Source organism: Arabidopsis lyrata, assembly GCF_000004255.2.
Source record: "Arabidopsis lyrata subsp. lyrata unplaced genomic scaffold ARALYscaffold_6, whole genome shotgun sequence".
In the NCBI taxonomy this organism is placed as follows: domain Eukaryota; kingdom Viridiplantae; phylum Streptophyta; class Magnoliopsida; order Brassicales; family Brassicaceae; genus Arabidopsis; species Arabidopsis lyrata.
Window position 1 is genome coordinate 515,410 of NW_003302550.1, and position 20,415 is coordinate 535,824.

Sequence of the window (20,415 nt, forward strand, 5' to 3'; positions counted from 1 at the left end):
GATAATCATATTTTTGGAAATTCGTAGAATCCTAAAAATATCGTCGGCATCAAATCTACACCGCAATTAAAAACATAAGGAAACAAATATTAAAAAACATAAAATAGTTTTCTCTCCATTGATATGTTTCCATATATAGAAGAAATCTCTTTGACTCGCCGGAAAACAAAATCCCGTTGTTCTCCGTCTATCTCTCCCTTTCTCCATCTCTCTCTCTCTCTCTCTCTGCACATTTCTTGTGCGTTTCTTTGAGATTTGAGAAAACATAGGAGGACGATGAAACTCGACGAAGAATTCTTACACGACAGAGACCATTCGTTTCTCACAGATGACGAGGAAAATCAAGCAGAACTTGCTTGTTCAGACGATGAACACAACGATGGTAAGAGAGACGGAGCGAATTCAGATTCCTCCTCTCCGTTATCTCGAGATCGTTCTGATAACAATCTCTCTGATGTTTCGAATCCTCCATGGCCACAAAGCTATCGGTAAAATAATCATAAATTTCCTCTGTTTTTTAATTTTCGAATTCTCTTGGATTACAAGAGTTCAGACATTTTTCAGATGAATTTGTTTCAGACAATCAATGGATCTGTTGACCGGAATGACTCCACCTTCGGTGAGTTTCATGCCTCGTAGCAGTTCCCGGAGATTAGCCTCTTCCTTCCACAAGAAGCAACAATCTTCTTTTGTCGATTCGTTTTCTTCTTCTTCAAGCAAACCACTTCTCTCTCAAACAGTTTCCGACAAAGAAGAAACGATATTACCTCAATCTCAGCTCAAGCTCTCTGTCACCGATCTTCCATTACCGGAACCTAACCTCTGCTCCTTCTCTCAATCCATCCTCAACGGTAAAATGATGATTGCTCTGTCTCATAAATAGGGGAATAATAAAATAGTAGAACTTGATGAATGTTTTGATTAGTAGATAAGTAGTAAAATCATGTTTCACATCATTTTTATTTGCAGGAACCAATGTACTGTGTGGATTAGGGTTAATAACAATGCCTTATGCTATAAAAGAAAGTGGATGGCTTGGTTTGGTAATACTCTTGTTCTTCGGAGTCATCACTTGCTACACAGGTGTTCTCATGAAGAGATGTCTAGAAAGTTCTCCTGGTCTTCAAACTTACCCCGATATCGGTCAAGCCGCCTTTGGAATCACCGGTCGCTTCATCATATCCGTAAGTTTCTGATCAATCAAACTCAATTATCAAAAAATTCTGTTTCTTGAAAACTGAAACTGCGGTTCTTGTTCTGTTTCTTGAATTGCAGATTCTTCTATACGTGGAGTTGTACGTAAGTTTCATCTTCGTTATTGTTAAATATTATTGTCTAAATTCTTCCATTAAATGTTGACAATTTATGGTTAATCGTAACTTTGGTTTTCAAAAATAGGCAGCTTGTGTGGAATACATAATCATGATGAGCGACAACTTATCAGGACTATTCCCAAACGTTTCATTGAGCATTGCTTCAGGGATATCTCTAGATTCTCCTCAGATCTTTGCAATCTTAACCACTCTTCTTGTTCTTCCAACAGTCTGGCTTAAAGATCTTAGCTTGCTTTCTTACCTTTCAGGTTTGAATTTTCCCTTTGAAATCTCTCTGGTTATCTCCTCATTGGCTATATATATATTTAATGGACCGTTCTTGTGGTCTTAATTATCTAGTTGGAGGAGTCTTAGCGTCAATCTTACTCGGTCTCTGCCTCTTCTGGGTCGGTTTGGTTGATGGAATAGGGTTCCATGCAACAGGACGAGTTTTCGATCTTAGTAACTTACCTGTCACTATAGGGATTTTCGGGTTTGGTTACTCGGGTCATTCGGTTTTTCCCAATATCTATTCTTCCATGAAGGATCCTTCAAGGTTTCCTCTTGTCTTAGTCATCTGGTAAGTCCAAGAAAACTCTCCTCACTTGTTTCGCAAGGAACCCTAATAGCCATACTCATCCTTCTTTCGTATGCAGCTTTAGTTTCTGCACGGTCTTGTACATAGCTGTTGCGGTCTGCGGCTACACCATGTTTGGTGAAGCAGTCGAATCACAATTCACATTAAACATGCCTAAACACTTCTTTCCATCTAAAGTCGCAGTCTGGACAGCGGTAAAATATATCATTCTCTTCTATTCTCGGTACCCTATATAGTTCTATACTTGTATTAGCAGAAAATGATTTTCATCAATCTCTTAGGTCATCACACCAATGACAAAATACGCGTTAACAATCACCCCAATCGTTATGAGTCTCGAAGAACTCATTCCAACAGCTAAGATGAAATCACATGGTGTATCGATATTATTCAGAACAGCCCTAGTTACATCTACTTTGGTGGTTGCTCTTTCAGTTCCTTTCTTCGGTAATGTCTCTATGTATCTTTAACTTCCTATGCAAGAAACCCATCCCACCATAGCTTCTCTGATCGAATTTTCTCAATTACAGCGATCGTGGCAGCACTAATCGGATCGTTCCTTGCAATGCTTGTGGTAAGTTCTTCCATCGCAAAAAAAAAAAAACTTAAAACTAAAAAGGTAAAAATTGATCAAATCCACGGATATTCATTTTTTTTGGTTTGCAGGCTCTTATCTTCCCATGTCTATGTTATCTCAGTATCCTCAAGGGTAAATTAAGCAACACACAAGTAAGAACATACCTAACTTAGCTAAATGTAAAAAAAAAAAAAAAAAAATTATTTGACTCCCTGAGAATTTTAGTAGTCTTTAACCATTTTTATTTTTTGTGTGTGTTTTATTTGTTCAGATTGGATTATGCATATTCATTATACTCTTCGGGTTGGTGAGTGGTTGTTGTGGTACTTACTCGGCTATCTCAAGATTAGCCAACCAAATGACATGATTAACTGAAATTTAGATGGCGTTTTAATTAGGTGTGTTGTGTTCTAATTAATGTTTATATATTATCTAGTTTTTCTTCAGTTTTGGTTCAGATTTTGTTTATTTTAGAAAACAAGCCGAGATAAAACCACATATACTTCTTCATTTCAATTTTAAATTCATAACAATGTATCTGTCATATGTATTATGATTTGGATTTAACAAAAACTTAAGATTTATCCACTTTTTATTTTCGTTTAGGAGATTATTCCAAAATAAAATTTTATGTCTCTCAATTTTTACTTTTTATACTTGTCTTGCATCTAAATTGTACTCACTTGCAATCGTTTGTTATCTATTAGATCATGAAATCGTTATATTTTGCAAATAAAACGACGATAATCCACATACAATCATAACTCCTAAAACCTTTGAAACGCTTGGTTTTGAGCTGCAATCATCAATAAACTTCTTAAACTTAGACCACTGATATGTTCCCTGAGTTTGCGTTAAAACTTCTCGCAGAGACGAACCCCACTCAATGAATCGACATTATAGGTGATCAGAATAGACGTTTCCTAACGTATTGGTCAGCAATTAGGTATATTTCAATACAGTTTGAAAATAATATAAGATATAATTACATAGTACAATCTAAAACCTAACATAAAGTGAATTCAAAGCAATGTGTCACACGAGCTAGCTAGTGGGCAAGTGAGAAGAAGTTGATTGGTAAGTGAAGGTATCCTGATTTGGAGCAGGATTCAATAAGAATGGACCCAAACTCATAAATGATAGGGCTTTGTCCTTAAAACAGCAAGGCAAACAACATGTGCAACCATACCTCTCAATTTTCAAAAGTCTTTTTCCATGTGAATGTCACATCTTCAAACTCGATTTTTCTTTTCATCCATTTTTATTCCATTTCCCAAAAGCAAAACATTAGTTCATTAGTTCATCTTACAGCTCCTTTATTCTTTTATTTAGTGGTCTATTCTTGGGTTCAAATGGTTTTGGGAAAAGGCAAAATATAATGATTACCTGAAAATTAAAGTTCTGACATCTAAACATGGGATCCAAACTCTACGATGTATATTACAAAGTCGTTGATATATATAGACTCCCAAGAAGTAGTTCGAAAAGATGATTAGAACCTTAAGTAGTTTTAAAATATGGAGAAAACAGTAGACTCGGGGTATATAAATGGGTCAATCTGTATTACCCGCACCGCCCGAACTCCCATGGCAAATCCATTGACGAAACCAAGGTAAACACCACATGCTTTGAGCGTTTTTTTATAAACGGAAGTGTAAGCTTAAATTTTTGAGTTTAATAGTAACAAATTCAACCTAATAAAGAGATTTATTAATAATATTAAAATCATTCCCCTAATTATTTGCCTTGAGCTTCGAGCCTTCTACTGTACCACTCACATTAAAAATCACCAGACTATTCAAAATTTCTTACATACTCCCTCCGTTTCTAGAATATTGATGTTTTAGAGATTTCATATATATTAAGAAGTAATCATTGTTTAACTATTTGTCAATTACTTTTTTATAATAAACATTTTTTAATAAATTTGAACCAATAGTATTAGAAAACAGTTAATCATTACGTCTTGAAGTTTACGATATATTAATTTTAATCAATAAAAAATAAAACAAAAACCTAAAAATCAAACTCTGTGGAACAAACTAAAATTCTAGAACATCAAATATATAGGAACAGAGGGAGTAGTTGATTAGTTCATGTCATTATATATGCTCAGTATTTTACTCTTGTAGATTAATTTTTCATTTAAAATATCAACGAGTTTTTTAATTTAATATAATTATTCATGACCAAAATGCATTTGTTTCTTTTTACATTTATTAAAACTAAAATAATAAATTTGAAAGTCAAAAATACAATTAATATAAGAAAATTATGACAGTGATAGATAATATATTTGCAGAATACTATTTGAAAGCTATTTTTTTTCTATATCAATTAATGAAAAAATCTTTATTATTTACAAGGAAGAAAAAGAAAACGAAACAGAGATATTTTTTCCAGCTGAAAAGAACAAACATCTCATTGATGTTCAGTGAACTTGCACCAAATTACACTTCTTCTATACTTCTTCTTCTTCATAGACACAAACTCAGTTCTTGGCAAGAAACACAAACTTACAATATCAATATATCCTCATCATGTTCTCAAGATTCCATGCTCTGTTTCCTCTTCTTCTTCTCCTTGTAATTCTTTCAATAAGAACCTATAAATGTGACTCTTCTTCTTCTTCTTCTTTCTCGTTTTCTTCATTTTCTTCATCTTCTTCTCAAACTCTTGTTTTGCCTCTAAAGACCCGAATAACCCCAACGGATCATCAACCCACCGACAAACTTCATTTCCACCACAACGTCACTCTCACTGTTACTCTCACCGTCGGTACTCCTCCTCAAAACATCTCCATGGTCATTGACACTGGCAGCGAACTCTCCTGGCTTCGTTGCAACCGTTCCTCAAACCCAAACCCGGTTAACAATTTCGACCCGACCCGTTCTTCCTCTTATTCTCCAATCCCCTGTTCTTCACCCACTTGTCGGACCCGAACCCGAGACTTCCTCATACCCGCTTCCTGCGATTCCGACAAACTCTGCCACGCAACTCTTTCCTACGCTGACGCTTCCTCCTCCGAAGGTAACCTCGCCGCCGAGATTTTCCACTTCGGAAACTCGACCAACGACTCCAACCTCATTTTCGGGTGTATGGGATCCGTATCCGGATCCGACCCGGAAGAAGACACCAAAACAACCGGGTTATTGGGTATGAACCGTGGATCCCTCTCTTTCATCTCTCAGATGGGTTTCCCCAAATTCTCATATTGCATCTCCGGCACCGACGATTTCCCGGGGTTTCTTCTCCTCGGCGACTCTAATTTCACGTGGTTAACGCCGTTAAATTACACGCCGTTAATCCGGATCTCCACGCCGTTACCTTACTTCGACCGTGTAGCTTACACCGTCCAGCTCACGGGAATTAAAGTTAACGGTAAGCTTTTACCCATCCCTAAATCGGTCCTCCTACCGGATCACACCGGTGCTGGTCAAACCATGGTTGATTCCGGTACTCAGTTTACTTTCTTGCTTGGACCGGTTTACACCGCTCTTCGATCTGATTTCTTAAACCAGACAAACGGGATCTTAACGGTTTACGAAGACCCGGAGTTTGTTTTCCAAGGAACCATGGATTTGTGCTACCGGATTTCACCGTTTCGGATTCGGACCGGGATTCTCCACCGGTTACCAACGGTTTCTCTGGTTTTCGAAGGAGCTGAGATAGCGGTTTCGGGTCAGCCACTATTATACCGAGTCCCACATCTCACGGCTGGGAACGATTCGGTTTATTGTTTCACATTTGGAAACTCCGATCTTATGGGAATGGAAGCATACGTGATTGGACACCATCATCAGCAGAACATGTGGATCGAATTTGATCTACAGAGATCAAGAATCGGTTTAGCTCCGGTACAGTGTGATGTATCTGGTCAAAGACTCGGAATCGGATCGTAAAACCATAGATAACCTGTGTGTAATTATAGTTTTTTTGCCTACGTAGAAATGGTTTATCTAGTAGAAAGTGTGCACGTGACTACAGTGAGAGTTGTGTTACGGACACGTGCGGATGTGTAATAACTAATAAGTAATAACTTGAGTTTGGTAGTAGTTAGTTAGTTGTCTCTGTTTGATTTTTGACACGGTTCTTTCCCTTGTTTTAAAAATCGCTAGGCGCTAGTCGGGCGCTCGGCATGGGCCTAGCGATTAATCGGAAAATCGGATTAAAATCGGGGATTAATCGGGGATTAGTTTTAGGGTTATTTTAATATTTTTAAAATATATTAATCCAATATTGTAAAAATTTATGATTTTTATTACAAATTTATGATTTTTATTAAAATTTGAACACAAGTTATTGTAAAACATCACAAACTCTCCATTCAAATGATTGAATAACAAAAATAAAAAGTTTTTTTTATACTTGCAATCTAAAAAATAATCGGGGTATATAAGATTAGGCGGAAAGTAATCGGATTAGGCGGAGAATAATCGGGTTACTGATTTTTTAGGGGATTAGTCATTAATCGAGGCGGATAGGGTGGGCCTAGCGATTAAGCGGGGAGTAATCGGGGCTAGGCGGGGATTTTTAGAACAGGGGTTCTTTCTTTGCGTAATTAATTTTTAGGTGAGAGTTATATCACAAAAATTTTTAATCGTCATCAGTTTTGAACTTTTGAATCGCACTATGTGATTGGCAAAAAAAAAAAAAGAATGGCACTATGTTTTTTTCCGTTATTCAAAAAAAAAGTTACAGAATTTTTTACACCAAAAAAAAATAGTTAATTTGATTTTAATTTTAAAGGATCCGTTGTTACAGAATTTAATTTTAAAAATCGCTAAAAAACGAAATTGTTTTGACGTTTGTCAATCGCAAAACTGTTAATTTGATCCTTAACGGATTCCTCTTGTAACAACGGCGTGGATTCTTTTTGGGTGTTTAAAGAGGCCCAACTAATTTCACTAAAAAGGCCCATTATGGAAGCAGACAGGTTAAAGTTGCTGACGTGTTAAGTTTAAACGTGAGGACCCACAAAAGTCTCACTCCCACGTGGGAACATAACGCGGTTTAATGTCTTTTTCTTTAGCTCACGCGCCGTTGCACGTGCGGCCTCAGTCATGATCCATCGGTTGCTCGCCAGCTCAGGCCGTGAATTGCAGTCGCCTCTGGTTGAGAACATAGATTTGCTTTTCTCCTTTCTTTCTAAACAGAACATTTGAATTTTTTTAATGAACGAATATTCGGACACTAGACATCATAATGACTTTCATCACAACAACAACAAAACTTATTTCTGGGTTCTGGAAGAAGAAAATCTTGGTGGTGGCATCTTCTAAAAACCATGGAGGATGCAGATGATAGTTGCAGCCCATCGCTGGATCATAGGTTTTTCTTTTCAATCACATCTCACCAAAACACAAAAAAAAAAATATCTTCTTATGTTTATACAAAACAACTGTGTGAATCTATGCAAAGATTGTAAACTTGATGTTAAAACTTGTATCTTGAATCTGCAAAATCATCCCAAGTTTCTCAGATACTCTGCTCGAATTCTGAAATTACTCTCTTGTGTTCTGCTTTTGTATGTTTCCCGCAAGTTTTCATCTTCTTTGAATCTTAAACTTCCTGAGCTACATTGTATCGTGTCCTTAAGATGTTTGATGGTTTTCCTCACTTATGTTTTTAAGGTGAAGTGTGTTTGGTGTTTAGTTTCTACTGCAATCTGTTGATGGCTTAACTGATACTCAACACTTGAATCTTATCTTTGCTCTATACATATTTTACTTGTGGATTTAGATTCTGGACTAATTTGTGATCCTTTTCTCTTTATCTCAGTGGTATCAATGGTAAATGTTTTTTCTTTTGTTAAATGGTGTGAATACTTTATGGATAGTTGTCATATTGTGGATATGACCCTTTATGGTATGAGCTGAGTATTAGTCTTCTTTTTATCTTTTACCTCTTTTGTCGCATGGAAAATAAGTCGATTCATGACCTTCACTATACAATACATGGTTTCAGCGATATCAACGATCCGATGATAGTTGCTGTGGAATCTCTAGACTCAAGCAAAAAGAGAAAACTGCGTGCTGAAGAATTAGACTTGTTACCCCTACCAAAACACTTTTGTCTGGAGCAACAAGCTTCTCTTGTTGATTCTTCATTTCCATCATCAGATATAGAATATGCAGAATGCTCTTATGCCATGGAGGACACAAAAACCAGCGATGAGGCCTCCTCTTCTGCATCCTTTACAGGCCCTTCTTTGTACATGTTTAAAGACTCTATTTATTCTACCGGAAGTTCTAGTTCTGGTTATGCTGCTACATCAAGCATAGAACAATGTTTTTCCAAAGTTGATCACAAAACACAAGAAGATGCTGAAGACTTCACTCACATGGAATTCATTTGTCACGACTCCGAGTTTGCGGTTGAAGATCTTCAAGAGGTTCTGAATCCAGTTGGGTCTTATGTTCTTTCTTCTGCAAGGTGGAGTGTTGGCAACCAAGGTAATCAATGAAAAGCTAAATGATTTAGTGTTACGCATTGTGTATGGGATTCATTTGTGATTATTCTTTCACCATTTGGATTGCAGATTACGAAGAAGCTACCACGAAACCAACCATTGATCAAGAGTTTGAGCAGTACTTTTCAACACTCATGATGTAAACAACATGAATTTATCTACATATGTATCAGTATCACTAATCACTGCAATGTTTATGTAAATATTTTACCTCGTTTTTGGTTAGAAACATATAAAACCAGATCAGAACAAACCTTTTACATGTCGCCGATGTTGTAGACAAATGATCCATGGATCTCACCTTCAATACTACTATATAGTGTTAGACACAAATACTGAAACTATTCACAATGATCATTTCCCTTAAATGCTTGTCCAATGCTGATCCTTTAAGGTTTATAGTGAAACATTGATGGGCATAAACATAATTTAGAGCAAATTATCTCTAGAATCATAAAAAAAAGAAACGGAAAGAGTATTGATTCAAAGTAAAAAAGAAAGAAAAAAAAAGCATTAAAAAAAAAACAAAATCCTCAAAATCATGTCTCTTAGCTTCCTTCCGCGAAGAAAGCTGCGAGCTCCTTCTCCAAATGTTCTTCAGTAGTTTTCCTCACCGCGAGAATTGGATGATAGTAATCAGAGTGAACATCCAGACACTTGGATAGCTTCCCAAAGAGTCCCGCACACTTAGTAACCAAATCTTTGTTCTTCTCAGCTTCCTCCTCAGTGAAATTGCAATCATCATGCCAAGCAGTGTATGATTCTTTGCAACCACCTCCTTTCATGAATTCTACAAACTTCTCATCTTCATCTTCGTTTATTTCGTTTAGGGAAACAGTAGTTGAAGGTAGGAAAGTCTTCACAAGGCTTTCATCTAAAACTTTTAACGATGCTTTAGACATTGCAATGATCGGCTTATAGTAATCAGAGTGAGCCTCCATACACTTATGTAGCATCGGGTAACACTGACCGATAGTTTCATTTTTCTTTTTAGAATTATCCACGCAATCTTGAAAATCCATAAATACTTGTTTGCAAGCACCTCCTTTCATGAAAACTTCAAATTGATTTTGCCAACCGCTTGACGAATCTACCACTTGATTGTAGTTTTGAGATATGTGCACGAGTTTCAAAACCGTGGATGATATGATCCCCATATTTTCTCAGCAGTGAGAGAGATTGGATCTTATGAAAATCAAGGAACAGAGGAAGAAGATAGGTTCAAATAACTTTGTGAATGATACAGTTAAGAGAGGAGATATATAGGGATTACACGAGTACTTCGGGTAGACTTGGTATTTGATATTACTTATTTTTTGTTAAATACAATAGCCTTTTTATGAATGATACAATCTATATATACATTTTTGAATGACTTTTAGCAAATAAATCCTGGAGTTGGACCTTATTTACGGATGAATGCCATTGACATTAATTATTTAAATTTGAAAAATACTAGATTTTAACCCGCGGTACACCGCGGGGCTATACTTTAAACAAAGTTTGAAAATTATCTATAGATATAACCTATTGTTTTGTTTGGTTAAATATACTTACATATGTATATATTATATATATTACCCCGCGATACTTCGGGTCGATTTTTTATAACAATAATTTTTAAATTTTAAGTTGTATTTTTTTGTTAATATTATTTATTTTATTTAGTGTTTAAGATTATATAACTGTATTTGATTGTTAATCCTAGGATTTCACCCGTAGTATACCGTCCCGTATTAATATCGACCCAAACCCGTCCCACCATATAACCCGTCCCATGAAATTAAACATCATTTTGTTATATTTCTTTTTAATAATATTTTTATTTAAAAACATATACAATTCGAGTCAATTTATAAGTTTGCTTTAAAAAACATATAGTTGTAATGTTTTTATTATAATAAAGTAATAATATATAGATGTTGCTTACTATAGTTATAATCAAAACCAACTAAAAATCTAAGTTTAGTGTTGATTATGAATCATAGTTACAACCAAAAAAAAAATTAATCAAATACAATTAGTGTAAATTAACTAATTAAGAAAACAAACAGAAATATAACAAAACTTGCTTTAAAATCGTTAACGAAAAAAGGAAACATCATATTTAAGCAAGATCTTTGGAGCCAAAATCTTTTTTTCATATCTTTTATTTAATTTCCCAAATCTTAAGAATTAAATCCAGTGGCATTCCATTGTAAATAGTAGTGAAAGCCAGGATTTATTTCATAATTGTATTCAAAAATGTATATATAGATTACTTAAAGATATTACCAATACGATTTCGAGAATCATAAATTCATATCTTCCTTAATTTTCTGAGTCATTAATGTGATAATCTTTAGGAAATATTTCTCTGTAAAAAAAAAAATCCACATTAATGAAGGCATTAAAATCGACACTAACAATTAAATTATTTAGATGTTCAATTATTTTAAGATTCTTATATCTTATTTGATATTTTTTTTTTAATATCTCATTCTTTAATTACTGCGTTTAGAATTTATTGGTTGTTACCTATTTTTTGGTGAAATTTATTGGTTGTTACTTAATAAGTAATTATGGTGCGTTTATTTTAGTTAATATCTAATTTAAAGGATTTGTTTTCTTTTATTATTAATAAATGAATAACATGTATAGAAATAAAAGATTTTTTTTGCGACTCCATAATAAAAATATTAAACTCTTATTTTCTACATTTCTTACACATAATATCCTCTTATTCAATAACAAAAAATATATATTACATATTTTTAAAAATATTTATAATATTTAAATTATATAAAAAATTTGTAATATTAATATTATTTCAACTCTATACAAATTTAATATATATGTATATATATCTTATGGGAACCATTTAAAAGAAATTTTTAAATTGACTTGAATTATATAGCTTTTAAATAAAAGTATTATTAAAAAGAAAAATAACTAAATAATGTTTAATTTCACGGGACGGGTAATATGATGGGACGGGTTTGGGTTGATATTTATAAAAGATCGTATACCACGGGTGAAATCCTAAAATTAACAATCAAAATAATCTATCAAACAAATTACATTTTGATTTTTTTTAAGAAAATATAGCCCCGCGGTACACCGCGGGTTAAAATCTAGTCTATATATACATTTTTGAATACAATTATGAAATAAATCCTGGCTTTCACTACTATTTACAATAGAATGCCACTGGATTTAATTCTTAAGATTTGGAAAATTAAATAAAAGATATGAAAAAAAGATTTTGGCTCCAAAGATCTTGCTTAAATATGATGTTTCCTTTTTTTGTTAACGATTTTAAAGCAAGTTTTGTTATATTTCTGTTTGTTTTCTTAATTAGTTAATTTACACTAATTGTATTTGATTAATTTTTTTTTTGGTCGTAACTATGATTCATAATCAACACTAAACTTAGATTTTTAGTTGGTTTTAATTATAACTATAGTAAGCAACATCTATATATTATTACTTTATTATAATAAAAACATTACAACTATATGTTTTTTAAAGCAAACTTATAAATTGACTCGAATTGTATATGTTTTTAAATAAAAATATTATTAAAAAGAAATATAACAAAATGATGTTTAATTTCATGGGACGGGTTATATGGTGGGACGGGTTTGGGTCGATATTAATACGGGACGGTATACTACGGGTGAAATCCTTGGATTAACAATCAAATACAGTTATATAATCTTAAACACTAAATAAAATAAATAATATTAACAAAAAATACAACTTAAAATTTAAAAATTATTGTTATAAAAAATCGACCCGAAGTATCGCGGGGTAATATATATAATATATACATATGTAAGTATATTTAACCAAACAAAACAATAGGTTATATCTATAGATAATTTTCAAACTTTTGTTTAAAATATAGCCCCGCGGTGTACCGCGGGTTAAAATCTAGTTATTATTATTATATAAAGATGAGAGAAATATGTTAAAAGAGATGAAAGCTGGAGAAATTTACGGTGTAAAAAGAAAAAAAAAACAGAGAATATCCAAATAATTTATCTACATATGTAAACAACAGGAATTTATCTACATATGTATCAGTATCACTAATCACTGCAATGTTTATGTAAATATTTCACCTTGTTTTTGGTCTTTGGTAGTTCCAGTATATATAGTCTTTCTCTTTATCTTTACTATTTTGTCTCATGGAAAACTAGTAAGTATGTGACCTTCAGGATATCAACGATTCGATGATAGTTGATGCCGAACCTTTTGACTCAAGCAAAAAGAGGAAACTGTGTGTTGAAGAATCAGACTTGTTACCCTTACGGAAGCACTTTTTTTCTGGAGCAATAAGCTTCTCTTCATGTCCATCATCAGATATAGAATCTGAAGAATGCTCTTATGCCATGGAGCCATGGAGGACACAAAAACCGGCGATGAGACTTCCCCTTCTGCATCTGTCATAGGGCCTTATTTGTACAAGTTTAAAGACTCTGATTATTCAACCGGAAGTTCTAGTCCGGTTATGTTACATCAATTGCGTAGACCAGTACAGTTCCAAAGTTATTCATAAGACACAAGAAGATGTCGAAGACTATACTCACATGGAATTCTTTTGTCCCGACTCCGAGTCTGCAGTTGAAGATCTTCAAGAGGTTCCATAAAACCAGTAGAGTCTATTATTCTTTCTTCTACTAGGTGGAGTGTTAGCAACCAAGGTACTTAATATATGAAAAACAAAGCAAAGACAAGCTACAAGAGTTAATATTTTAGTGTCACACATTGCAAAATTGTATGAAATTGATTTGTGATATTCTTTCTCCATTAGAATTGCAGATTCCGAAGAAGCTACCACATAAACCAAACCATTGATCAAGAGTTTGAGCAGTACTTTTTCAACACTTTTGAAGCTACACTGTAACCAAAAGAAGAGAGCAAATAAAAACATTACAGAGGTCATCTCCAATTTTCTTAAGGTTTTGCTGCTGTCTTGTTCACAATTTACGAATCTCACTTTCTCACCCAATTGTGTAATCTCTGACAAACTCTTTAACGTTTCACAATTTATCTTTCAATCACCGATATGAAAAAGAAATTAGATCTACAACACAAGCCAACAAATTTCGAATTGGAAAACAGATGGCAGTTTCATTTTTGTAAACTCCAATTTCGATACACAAAACAAAGTCATCTCTCTGAATGATAAAATCTAATCTAAGAGAACAAATCATAAACATGTATCTACAGAGAAGAAAGTAAAAACCCTAGAAATATCAAATCAAATCTCAATATCTAAGCGCAAGCTTTTCTTCGAGGCTGTGCGTAGAACAAAGTTTCCAGATCCGGTGGTTGAAAATACCCGTTCCTCGGCGGATCTCGTTTCCTCACCACCATCAATTTCTTCCTCGGCGGCGGTGGACAAACAGACGCCACCGGAATCCTATACATCCTGCTTCTCGGCGTCGTACATCCTTCCTCCGCCATCTCCGTCGCTCTCTCCACCACCTCCATTCTTCTCTCGAACCCGAAATCGTAAGAGGGAAAACTTTTGAAGCCTAAAAAGAGGCGGTTACATCTTTATTTTATATATCAAAATAAATAAATTTAATTAAAATTTTCAGATTATTTTCCTTTAAAAAATTTCGAAATTTGGGAGGGAGAAAAAAAAAAAAGGAAAACGGGAATCTTTCTCACGAAGCTGTTTATCGTCTCTTTCTCCCAATCAATCGGACGGTGGAGATTGATTTAAACAGCTTAGTGTGAGCTGGCTATGATGACGTGGTGAAATTTGAGTGGTTGGTAGCACCAAATTTATGTAACGCGTGACCCTACCCGCACCGTTTCAGACGCTCCACCATCATTATTGGCAGATCTTTAAATATTAATATATATTTGTGTCCACTTTAATATTTAATAATTTAATCTGTAATTTTTCCGTTTGTGACGGCGCGAACTTGCGCAACAAGTCCCTTTGGGCGGGAAAATAAAAGACTCCTTCCTTTTTGCAACGAAAACTTTTATGTTCGTACCGATCGGTTTGATAACTTTAAACCGAAATTAAAAAACCGGCATCTTTTTAATCATGATATAGCTTCTGGAAATGAATCACGAGGGAGGCACGTGCGGTCTCCCACCAAGTTAGTCACGTGATTTATTTACCTGAACTGAAGAATTCTGACTTCTGAGAGAGTTAACGCTCACTTTACTAATTCTTGGAGTTGTCATTTGTTACCGTTGTTTCTTGTCCTCAAGTTACAAGCCAACTTAGCAAAAAATAAAACTATAAATTATTTCTTTTGTCAAAATTGAAAATTTAGTCTATATTGATTATCTATATATACATTTTTGGATGACTTTTAGCAAATAAATCCTGGAGTTCCACCTTATTTACGGATGAATGCCATTGACATTAATTATTTAAATTTGAAAAATATTAATTAAAGATATTACCAACACGATTTCGAGAATCATAAATTCATATCTTCCTTAATTTTCTGAGTCATTAATGTGATAATCTTTAGGAAATATTTCTCTGTAAAAAAAAAAATCCACATTAATGAAGGCATTAAAATCGACACTAACAATTAAATTATTTAGATGTTCAATTATTTTAAGATTCTTATATCTTATTTGATATTTTTTTTTTAATATCTCATTCTTTCATTACTGCGTTTAGAATTTATTGGTTGTTACCTATTTTTTGGTGAAATTTATTGGTTGTTACTTAATAAGTAATTATGGTGCGTTTATTTTAGTTAATATCTAATTTAAAGGATTTGTTTTCTTTTATTATTAATAAACGAATAACATGTATAGAAATAAAAGATTTTTCTTGCGACTCCATAATAAAAATATTAAACTCTTATTTTCTACATTTCTTACACATAATATCCTCTTATTCAATAAAAAAAAATATATATTGCATATTTTTAAAATATTTATAATATTTAAATTATATAAAAAGTTTGTAATATTAATATTATTTCAACTCTATACAAATTTAATATATATGTATATATATCTTATGGGAACCATTTAAAAGAAATTTTTAAATTGACTTGAATTATATAGCTTTTAAATAAAAGTATTATTAAAAAGAAAAATAACTAAATAATGTTTAATTTCACGGGACGGGTAATATGATGGGACGGGTTTGGGTTGATATTTATAAAAGATAGTATACCACGGGTGAAATCCTAAAATTAACAATCAAAATAATCTATCAAACAAATTACATTTTGATTTTTTAAAAAAATATAGCCCCGCGGTGTACCGCGGGTTAAAATCTATCTATATATACATTTTTGGATGACTTTTAGCAAATAAATCCTGGAGTTCCACCTTATTTACGGATGAATGCCATTGACATTAATTATTTAAATTTGAAAAATATTAATTAAAGATATTACCAACACGATTTCGAGAATCATAAATTCATATCTTCCTTAATTTTCTGAGTCATTAATGTGATAATCTTTAAGAAATATTTCTCTGTACAAAAAAAAAATCCACATTAATGAAGGCATTAAAATCGACACTAACAATTAAATTATTTAGATGTTCAATTATTTTAAGATTCTTATATCTTATTTGATATATTTTTTTTAATATCTCATTCTTTAATTACTGCGTTTAGAATTTATTGGTTGTTACCTATTTTTTGGTGAAATTTATTGGTTGTTACTTAATAAGTAATTATGGTGCGTTTATTTTAGTTAATATCTAATTTAAAGGATTTGTTTTCTTTTATTATTAATAAACGAATAACATGTATAGAAATAAAAGATTTTTCTTGCGACTCCATAATAAAAATATTAAACTCTTATTTTCTACATTTCTTATACATAATATCCTCTTATTCAATAACAAAAAATATATATTGCATATTTTTAAAAATATTTATAATATTTAAATTATATAAAAAGTTTGTAATATTAATATTATTTCAACTCTATACAAATTTAATATATATGTATATATATCTTATGGGAACCATTTAAAAGAAATTTTTAAATTGACTTGAATTATATAGCTTTTAAATAAAAGTATTATTAAAAAGAAAAATAACTAAATAATGTTTAATTTCACGGGACGGATAATATGATGGGACCGGTTTGGGTTGATATTTATAAAAGATAGTATACCACCGGTGAAATCCTAAAATTAACAATCAAAATAATCTATCAAACAAATTATATTTTGATTTTTTTAAGAAAATATAGCCCCGCGGTGTACCGCGGGTTAAAATCTAGTGGTATAACAAAATTTAATTGTAGCAAATTAAAGAGAAGCCCATAAATCCACAAAAAAAAGTCTCAAACGGTCAAACCCAAGAAGAAAGCAAACGAGTACAAGGAGAAAAAACCCAACAAATCTTAAACGGCCCAATCTGATCAACAAAATAATACATCCACTCGGGCCCATGAAAATTAACTTTGTCGGCGGCGAAAAGAGCTCCGAGAATATGTGGGTTGCTCCGGCGATAAATAATTAAAATTCCAAGATTGTAACTTCACGTTCTTCGTTGTTGTCAATTACACTTTTCTTACTAATCTTTTTTTCATTTGACTCGGTCTTCTAGTTTCAACATCGGTTAAAATGGTCCTCAGATAAGTTCTAAACTTGTCGTTTTAAATTACAACGTAGTTTCTTAGACGTGTTGTAGAGCTTCTTATTTAAATGATAAAAACAACAAATTTTATGTGGAAACAGAGTTGTTTGCAGGTCTTAATTTGTTGTTGTCAAGGAAATTTTCTTGCAATTTGTTGTTTCACTGAAATGTCAACGTATATGTGAACATTGGAGAGCCTATCAGATTCTCTAGCCTCTATGATCATGAGTACAAATTATACAATAATCATAGTTATATTGGTTTTTACCATTATATTAATACTAATTGATCAAGCGATATTGCTTGCCGCTCCACTTTTATAAATAAGTTTTTCATTATTCAAACGAAACGTAGTCCTAAACTCCTAGTAATTTAATTTTCATTTTGAAGATTCAGTTATCGGATCCTTTAAAAAAAAAAAAAAACAAAGAGGGAGATTGAGACCGTAGTTAAGACTTGGAAAAAATCACTCTTAGTTAAACAAAAATTCTCAAGTTTTAACTGTGCTCTGGAGGTTTGAAGGTGTTCGGATCTGGAACGGAGGGGTTTGGTCCCAGTGCGACATATTGCTTGGTCAGGATATGTCGACGTAGAGCTGGTGTGTCGGAGAGTTGAATTTTCTGGGAGGTTTGTAGCGGGTTTGACGAGTCGACGGTGAGGTGCATCGTCGGAAACTGGTTTCTTCCAACGGGGTTTTCAATCCTTCTTCTCTGCCTCAAAGCCGTGGACCTTGAAACCACCGGATCTAATGCGACTGACTCTCTGCCACCGGTAACCAACAAGATCCGAGCTTCCGTTTTAGTCTCCGGTGACATTTTCCGATTTCCATTTTGTATCTGGTTCCAAATTTGTATGGTCCAAGGCCCATCCCATTTGGGTTTTTAATAAATATTATATTTAAAAAAAAAAAAAAAAAAAAAGGTTTTAACTGTGAGTGTTTGATATGCCATTGGGAAAAAAATATCAAAATGATATTTGAAAAAAAAAAAAAGAAGGAGAAATAACAGGGAAAATGTAGTGGAGTCTACATACATGAGTCATATTGATGTCTTTCTATAATATCAATTAAGTTTTGACGAACGAGTGAAAATATATTTTGTTGAAATTTTTGTTAGTGCCTTTAGTTTTGAGTGATTGTCCTTTTCACCACGACTTGACCATTTTTTTATGAGTCCGAATTACGAAACTACACATAAATTTCTGATTAGTAATTTAGTATGCCAAAAGAAAAAGAATACTATATGATCAGTAAGTTAGTAACGCGATCTGAATATGAATACTATATGATAAGTAATGCATTGACCTTAGATTAGCTTTAGTTAATTATTTCACTTATTATTATATTCCAAATTAATCTAACCCCTTCTCTTGGACTTCTATAGTTCTATGGAGTTTTTCTTAATATTATTAGTATTTATCTATAATTTTACTTGAACATGCTTTGTGTTTCTTTTTTTTTTCCCTATCTTTGTGTTTCTTCTTACAGCTCTTATTAATTAATTTAATTTTATATATAATCGTGAGTAATTTTTGATATTTATGATTAGCTGAGTTAACCAATAAGAGCCAAAAAAAGAGACTAGGTATAGCTATCAATTAGTAGTACTAAATTTAATCGAAAACCCAGAAATAACAATTTGAAAAGAAATAAAAAGAGCAAAGATGTCAATATCAATGCCAACTAGCTGCTTTCGATATAAATGCAACAGTTCGGAAAAAATAAGAGTTAGAATTAGTCAAAATCAGAAACACCAATTATAATTTAAATCCTAGTAATCAAAATGACATTTTATACACGTAATTCTACAAACTATTAAAATTATGAAATTAAGAGGAATTTCATACAAAAATCTAACATTTTTAAAGGTTACCAAAGTTTCTAATCGGGACACTTGCGTTTGTTGGTTTTTGTTCGTATTTCTTCACGATCCACGAGTCCAATTATTTGCCACTTTAATATATCAAAAAACAAAATACTTTATTAAAAGAAAAGCTCAATTGCAAACAGCTGTTGTTCCTTCTAAATTTAGACTCTTCTGTCTTTTTCGAAAGTACCAATTATATCGCCACTTCAGATCGATTTCTTTTTCTACCCATATTTTCTTCTATGTTTTAACTTTTAACAAATACTTTTAAGACATAACTATATCCAGACAGATTGGCACTTTCGCATCTTATATTCACGTCTTAGCTTATTTGGTAAAATATACTCCCAAGATTAAATATCTTTAATTCCTAGATATAAAATCAAAGCAAACATTTGTGAAAAGTATCAATAGCTAGCTACAGTAGCATCTACACGAGAAATAGATCTTAAGATTTTGATTTATTTTTTTAATAATCTATAACTGAATCATCTTTGTTTTTATATTTCTAAGTATAGTCTAGGAACGAAGGAGTTTTGGAGATTCAATCAAACTAGAAGGGATCTAATGTATTAGCGATTTAATGTAAATACTCCATTCTTATTTTTGGGTTACTCAAATTCAATATATTTAATACTAAATACCTATTATGGATCTAATGTATTAGTGTTATGGATCATTTCCAGAAAGTTTGAAAAGTTTGTCAACTAGTCGTACACATTACCACGCGAGATTATTGCGTATAATTGTTGTTTTGAGAATTTTTGAGAAATTCTCATTTTACAATATATATATATTTTTAATGCTCATATACGGAATCCATTTTTAATTATATCTTTTTCAAAAAAATTACTATAGAGACTATTAAATTGTTGCAGGTGAATCATGTTAACTTTGACTCTCTTTTTTTGGGATATATATAATACAAAAAAAAATTTTTATTTATAATAAATAAATAAAAAGGTTAATATGCCTTCGTACGTATACCACCATATTTTAAAAAAACTGG

At 32.5% G+C, this 20,415-nt stretch overlaps 5 protein-coding genes and 2 pseudogenes across 7 annotated transcripts; 4 read left to right on the forward strand and 3 right to left on the reverse strand.

The window, feature by feature from the left end:
- Positions 1 to 3: 3 nt before the first annotated feature.
- Positions 4 to 3,076, forward strand: LOC9307029 (vacuolar amino acid transporter 1). The gene is made up of 11 exons (XM_021020487.1): positions 4 to 488; positions 580 to 851; positions 970 to 1,184; positions 1,276 to 1,299; positions 1,399 to 1,582; positions 1,674 to 1,893; positions 1,970 to 2,105; positions 2,193 to 2,358; positions 2,442 to 2,485; positions 2,578 to 2,640; positions 2,760 to 3,076. Exons 1-11 carry the CDS (start codon positions 277 to 279, stop codon positions 2,853 to 2,855), a joined length of 1,632 nt encoding a protein of 543 aa, XP_020876146.1. The 5' UTR covers positions 4 to 276; the 3' UTR covers positions 2,856 to 3,076.
- Positions 3,077 to 4,851: 1,775 nt separating this feature from the next.
- LOC9307030 (aspartic proteinase PCS1) lies at positions 4,852 to 6,551 on the forward strand. The gene has a single exon (XM_002870914.2). The coding sequence runs from the start codon at positions 5,029 to 5,031 to the stop codon at positions 6,388 to 6,390; it is 1,362 nt and encodes a 453-aa protein (XP_002870960.1). The 5' UTR covers positions 4,852 to 5,028; the 3' UTR covers positions 6,391 to 6,551.
- Positions 6,552 to 7,581: 1,030 nt separating this feature from the next.
- LOC9307031 (protein FAR-RED-ELONGATED HYPOCOTYL 1-LIKE) lies at positions 7,582 to 9,226 on the forward strand. 3 transcript variants are annotated; one of them, XM_021023342.1, is made up of 3 exons: positions 7,582 to 8,356; positions 8,456 to 8,943; positions 9,030 to 9,226. In XM_021023342.1, the coding sequence occupies exons 2-3, from the start codon at positions 8,472 to 8,474 to the stop codon at positions 9,101 to 9,103; spliced, it is 546 nt and encodes a 181-aa protein (XP_020879001.1). In that variant the 5' UTR covers positions 7,582 to 8,356; positions 8,456 to 8,471; the 3' UTR covers positions 9,104 to 9,226. The 3 variants fall into 3 exon arrangements, with proteins under 3 accessions (XP_020879001.1, XP_020878999.1, XP_020879000.1); XM_021023340.1 differs by having other exon boundaries at positions 7,584 to 7,819; positions 8,270 to 8,943; XM_021023341.1 differs by having other exon boundaries at positions 7,584 to 7,819.
- A 121-nt stretch (positions 9,227 to 9,347) lies between these two features.
- Positions 9,348 to 10,276, reverse strand: LOC9307032. The gene has a single exon (XM_021023343.1). The coding sequence runs from the start codon at positions 10,115 to 10,117 to the stop codon at positions 9,509 to 9,511; it is 609 nt and encodes a 202-aa protein (XP_020879002.1). The 5' UTR covers positions 10,118 to 10,276; the 3' UTR covers positions 9,348 to 9,508.
- Positions 10,277 to 12,921: 2,645 nt separating this feature from the next.
- Positions 12,922 to 14,025, forward strand: LOC110227829 (annotated as a pseudogene).
- On the reverse strand, positions 13,979 to 14,487 carry LOC9309109 (cyclin-dependent protein kinase inhibitor SMR4). The gene has a single exon (XM_002872995.2). The coding sequence runs from the start codon at positions 14,439 to 14,441 to the stop codon at positions 14,223 to 14,225; it is 219 nt and encodes a 72-aa protein (XP_002873041.2). The 5' UTR covers positions 14,442 to 14,487; the 3' UTR covers positions 13,979 to 14,222.
- Positions 14,488 to 17,933: 3,446 nt separating this feature from the next.
- Positions 17,934 to 18,431, reverse strand: LOC9309110 (annotated as a pseudogene).
- Between the last annotated feature and the right edge of the window lie 1,984 nt (positions 18,432 to 20,415).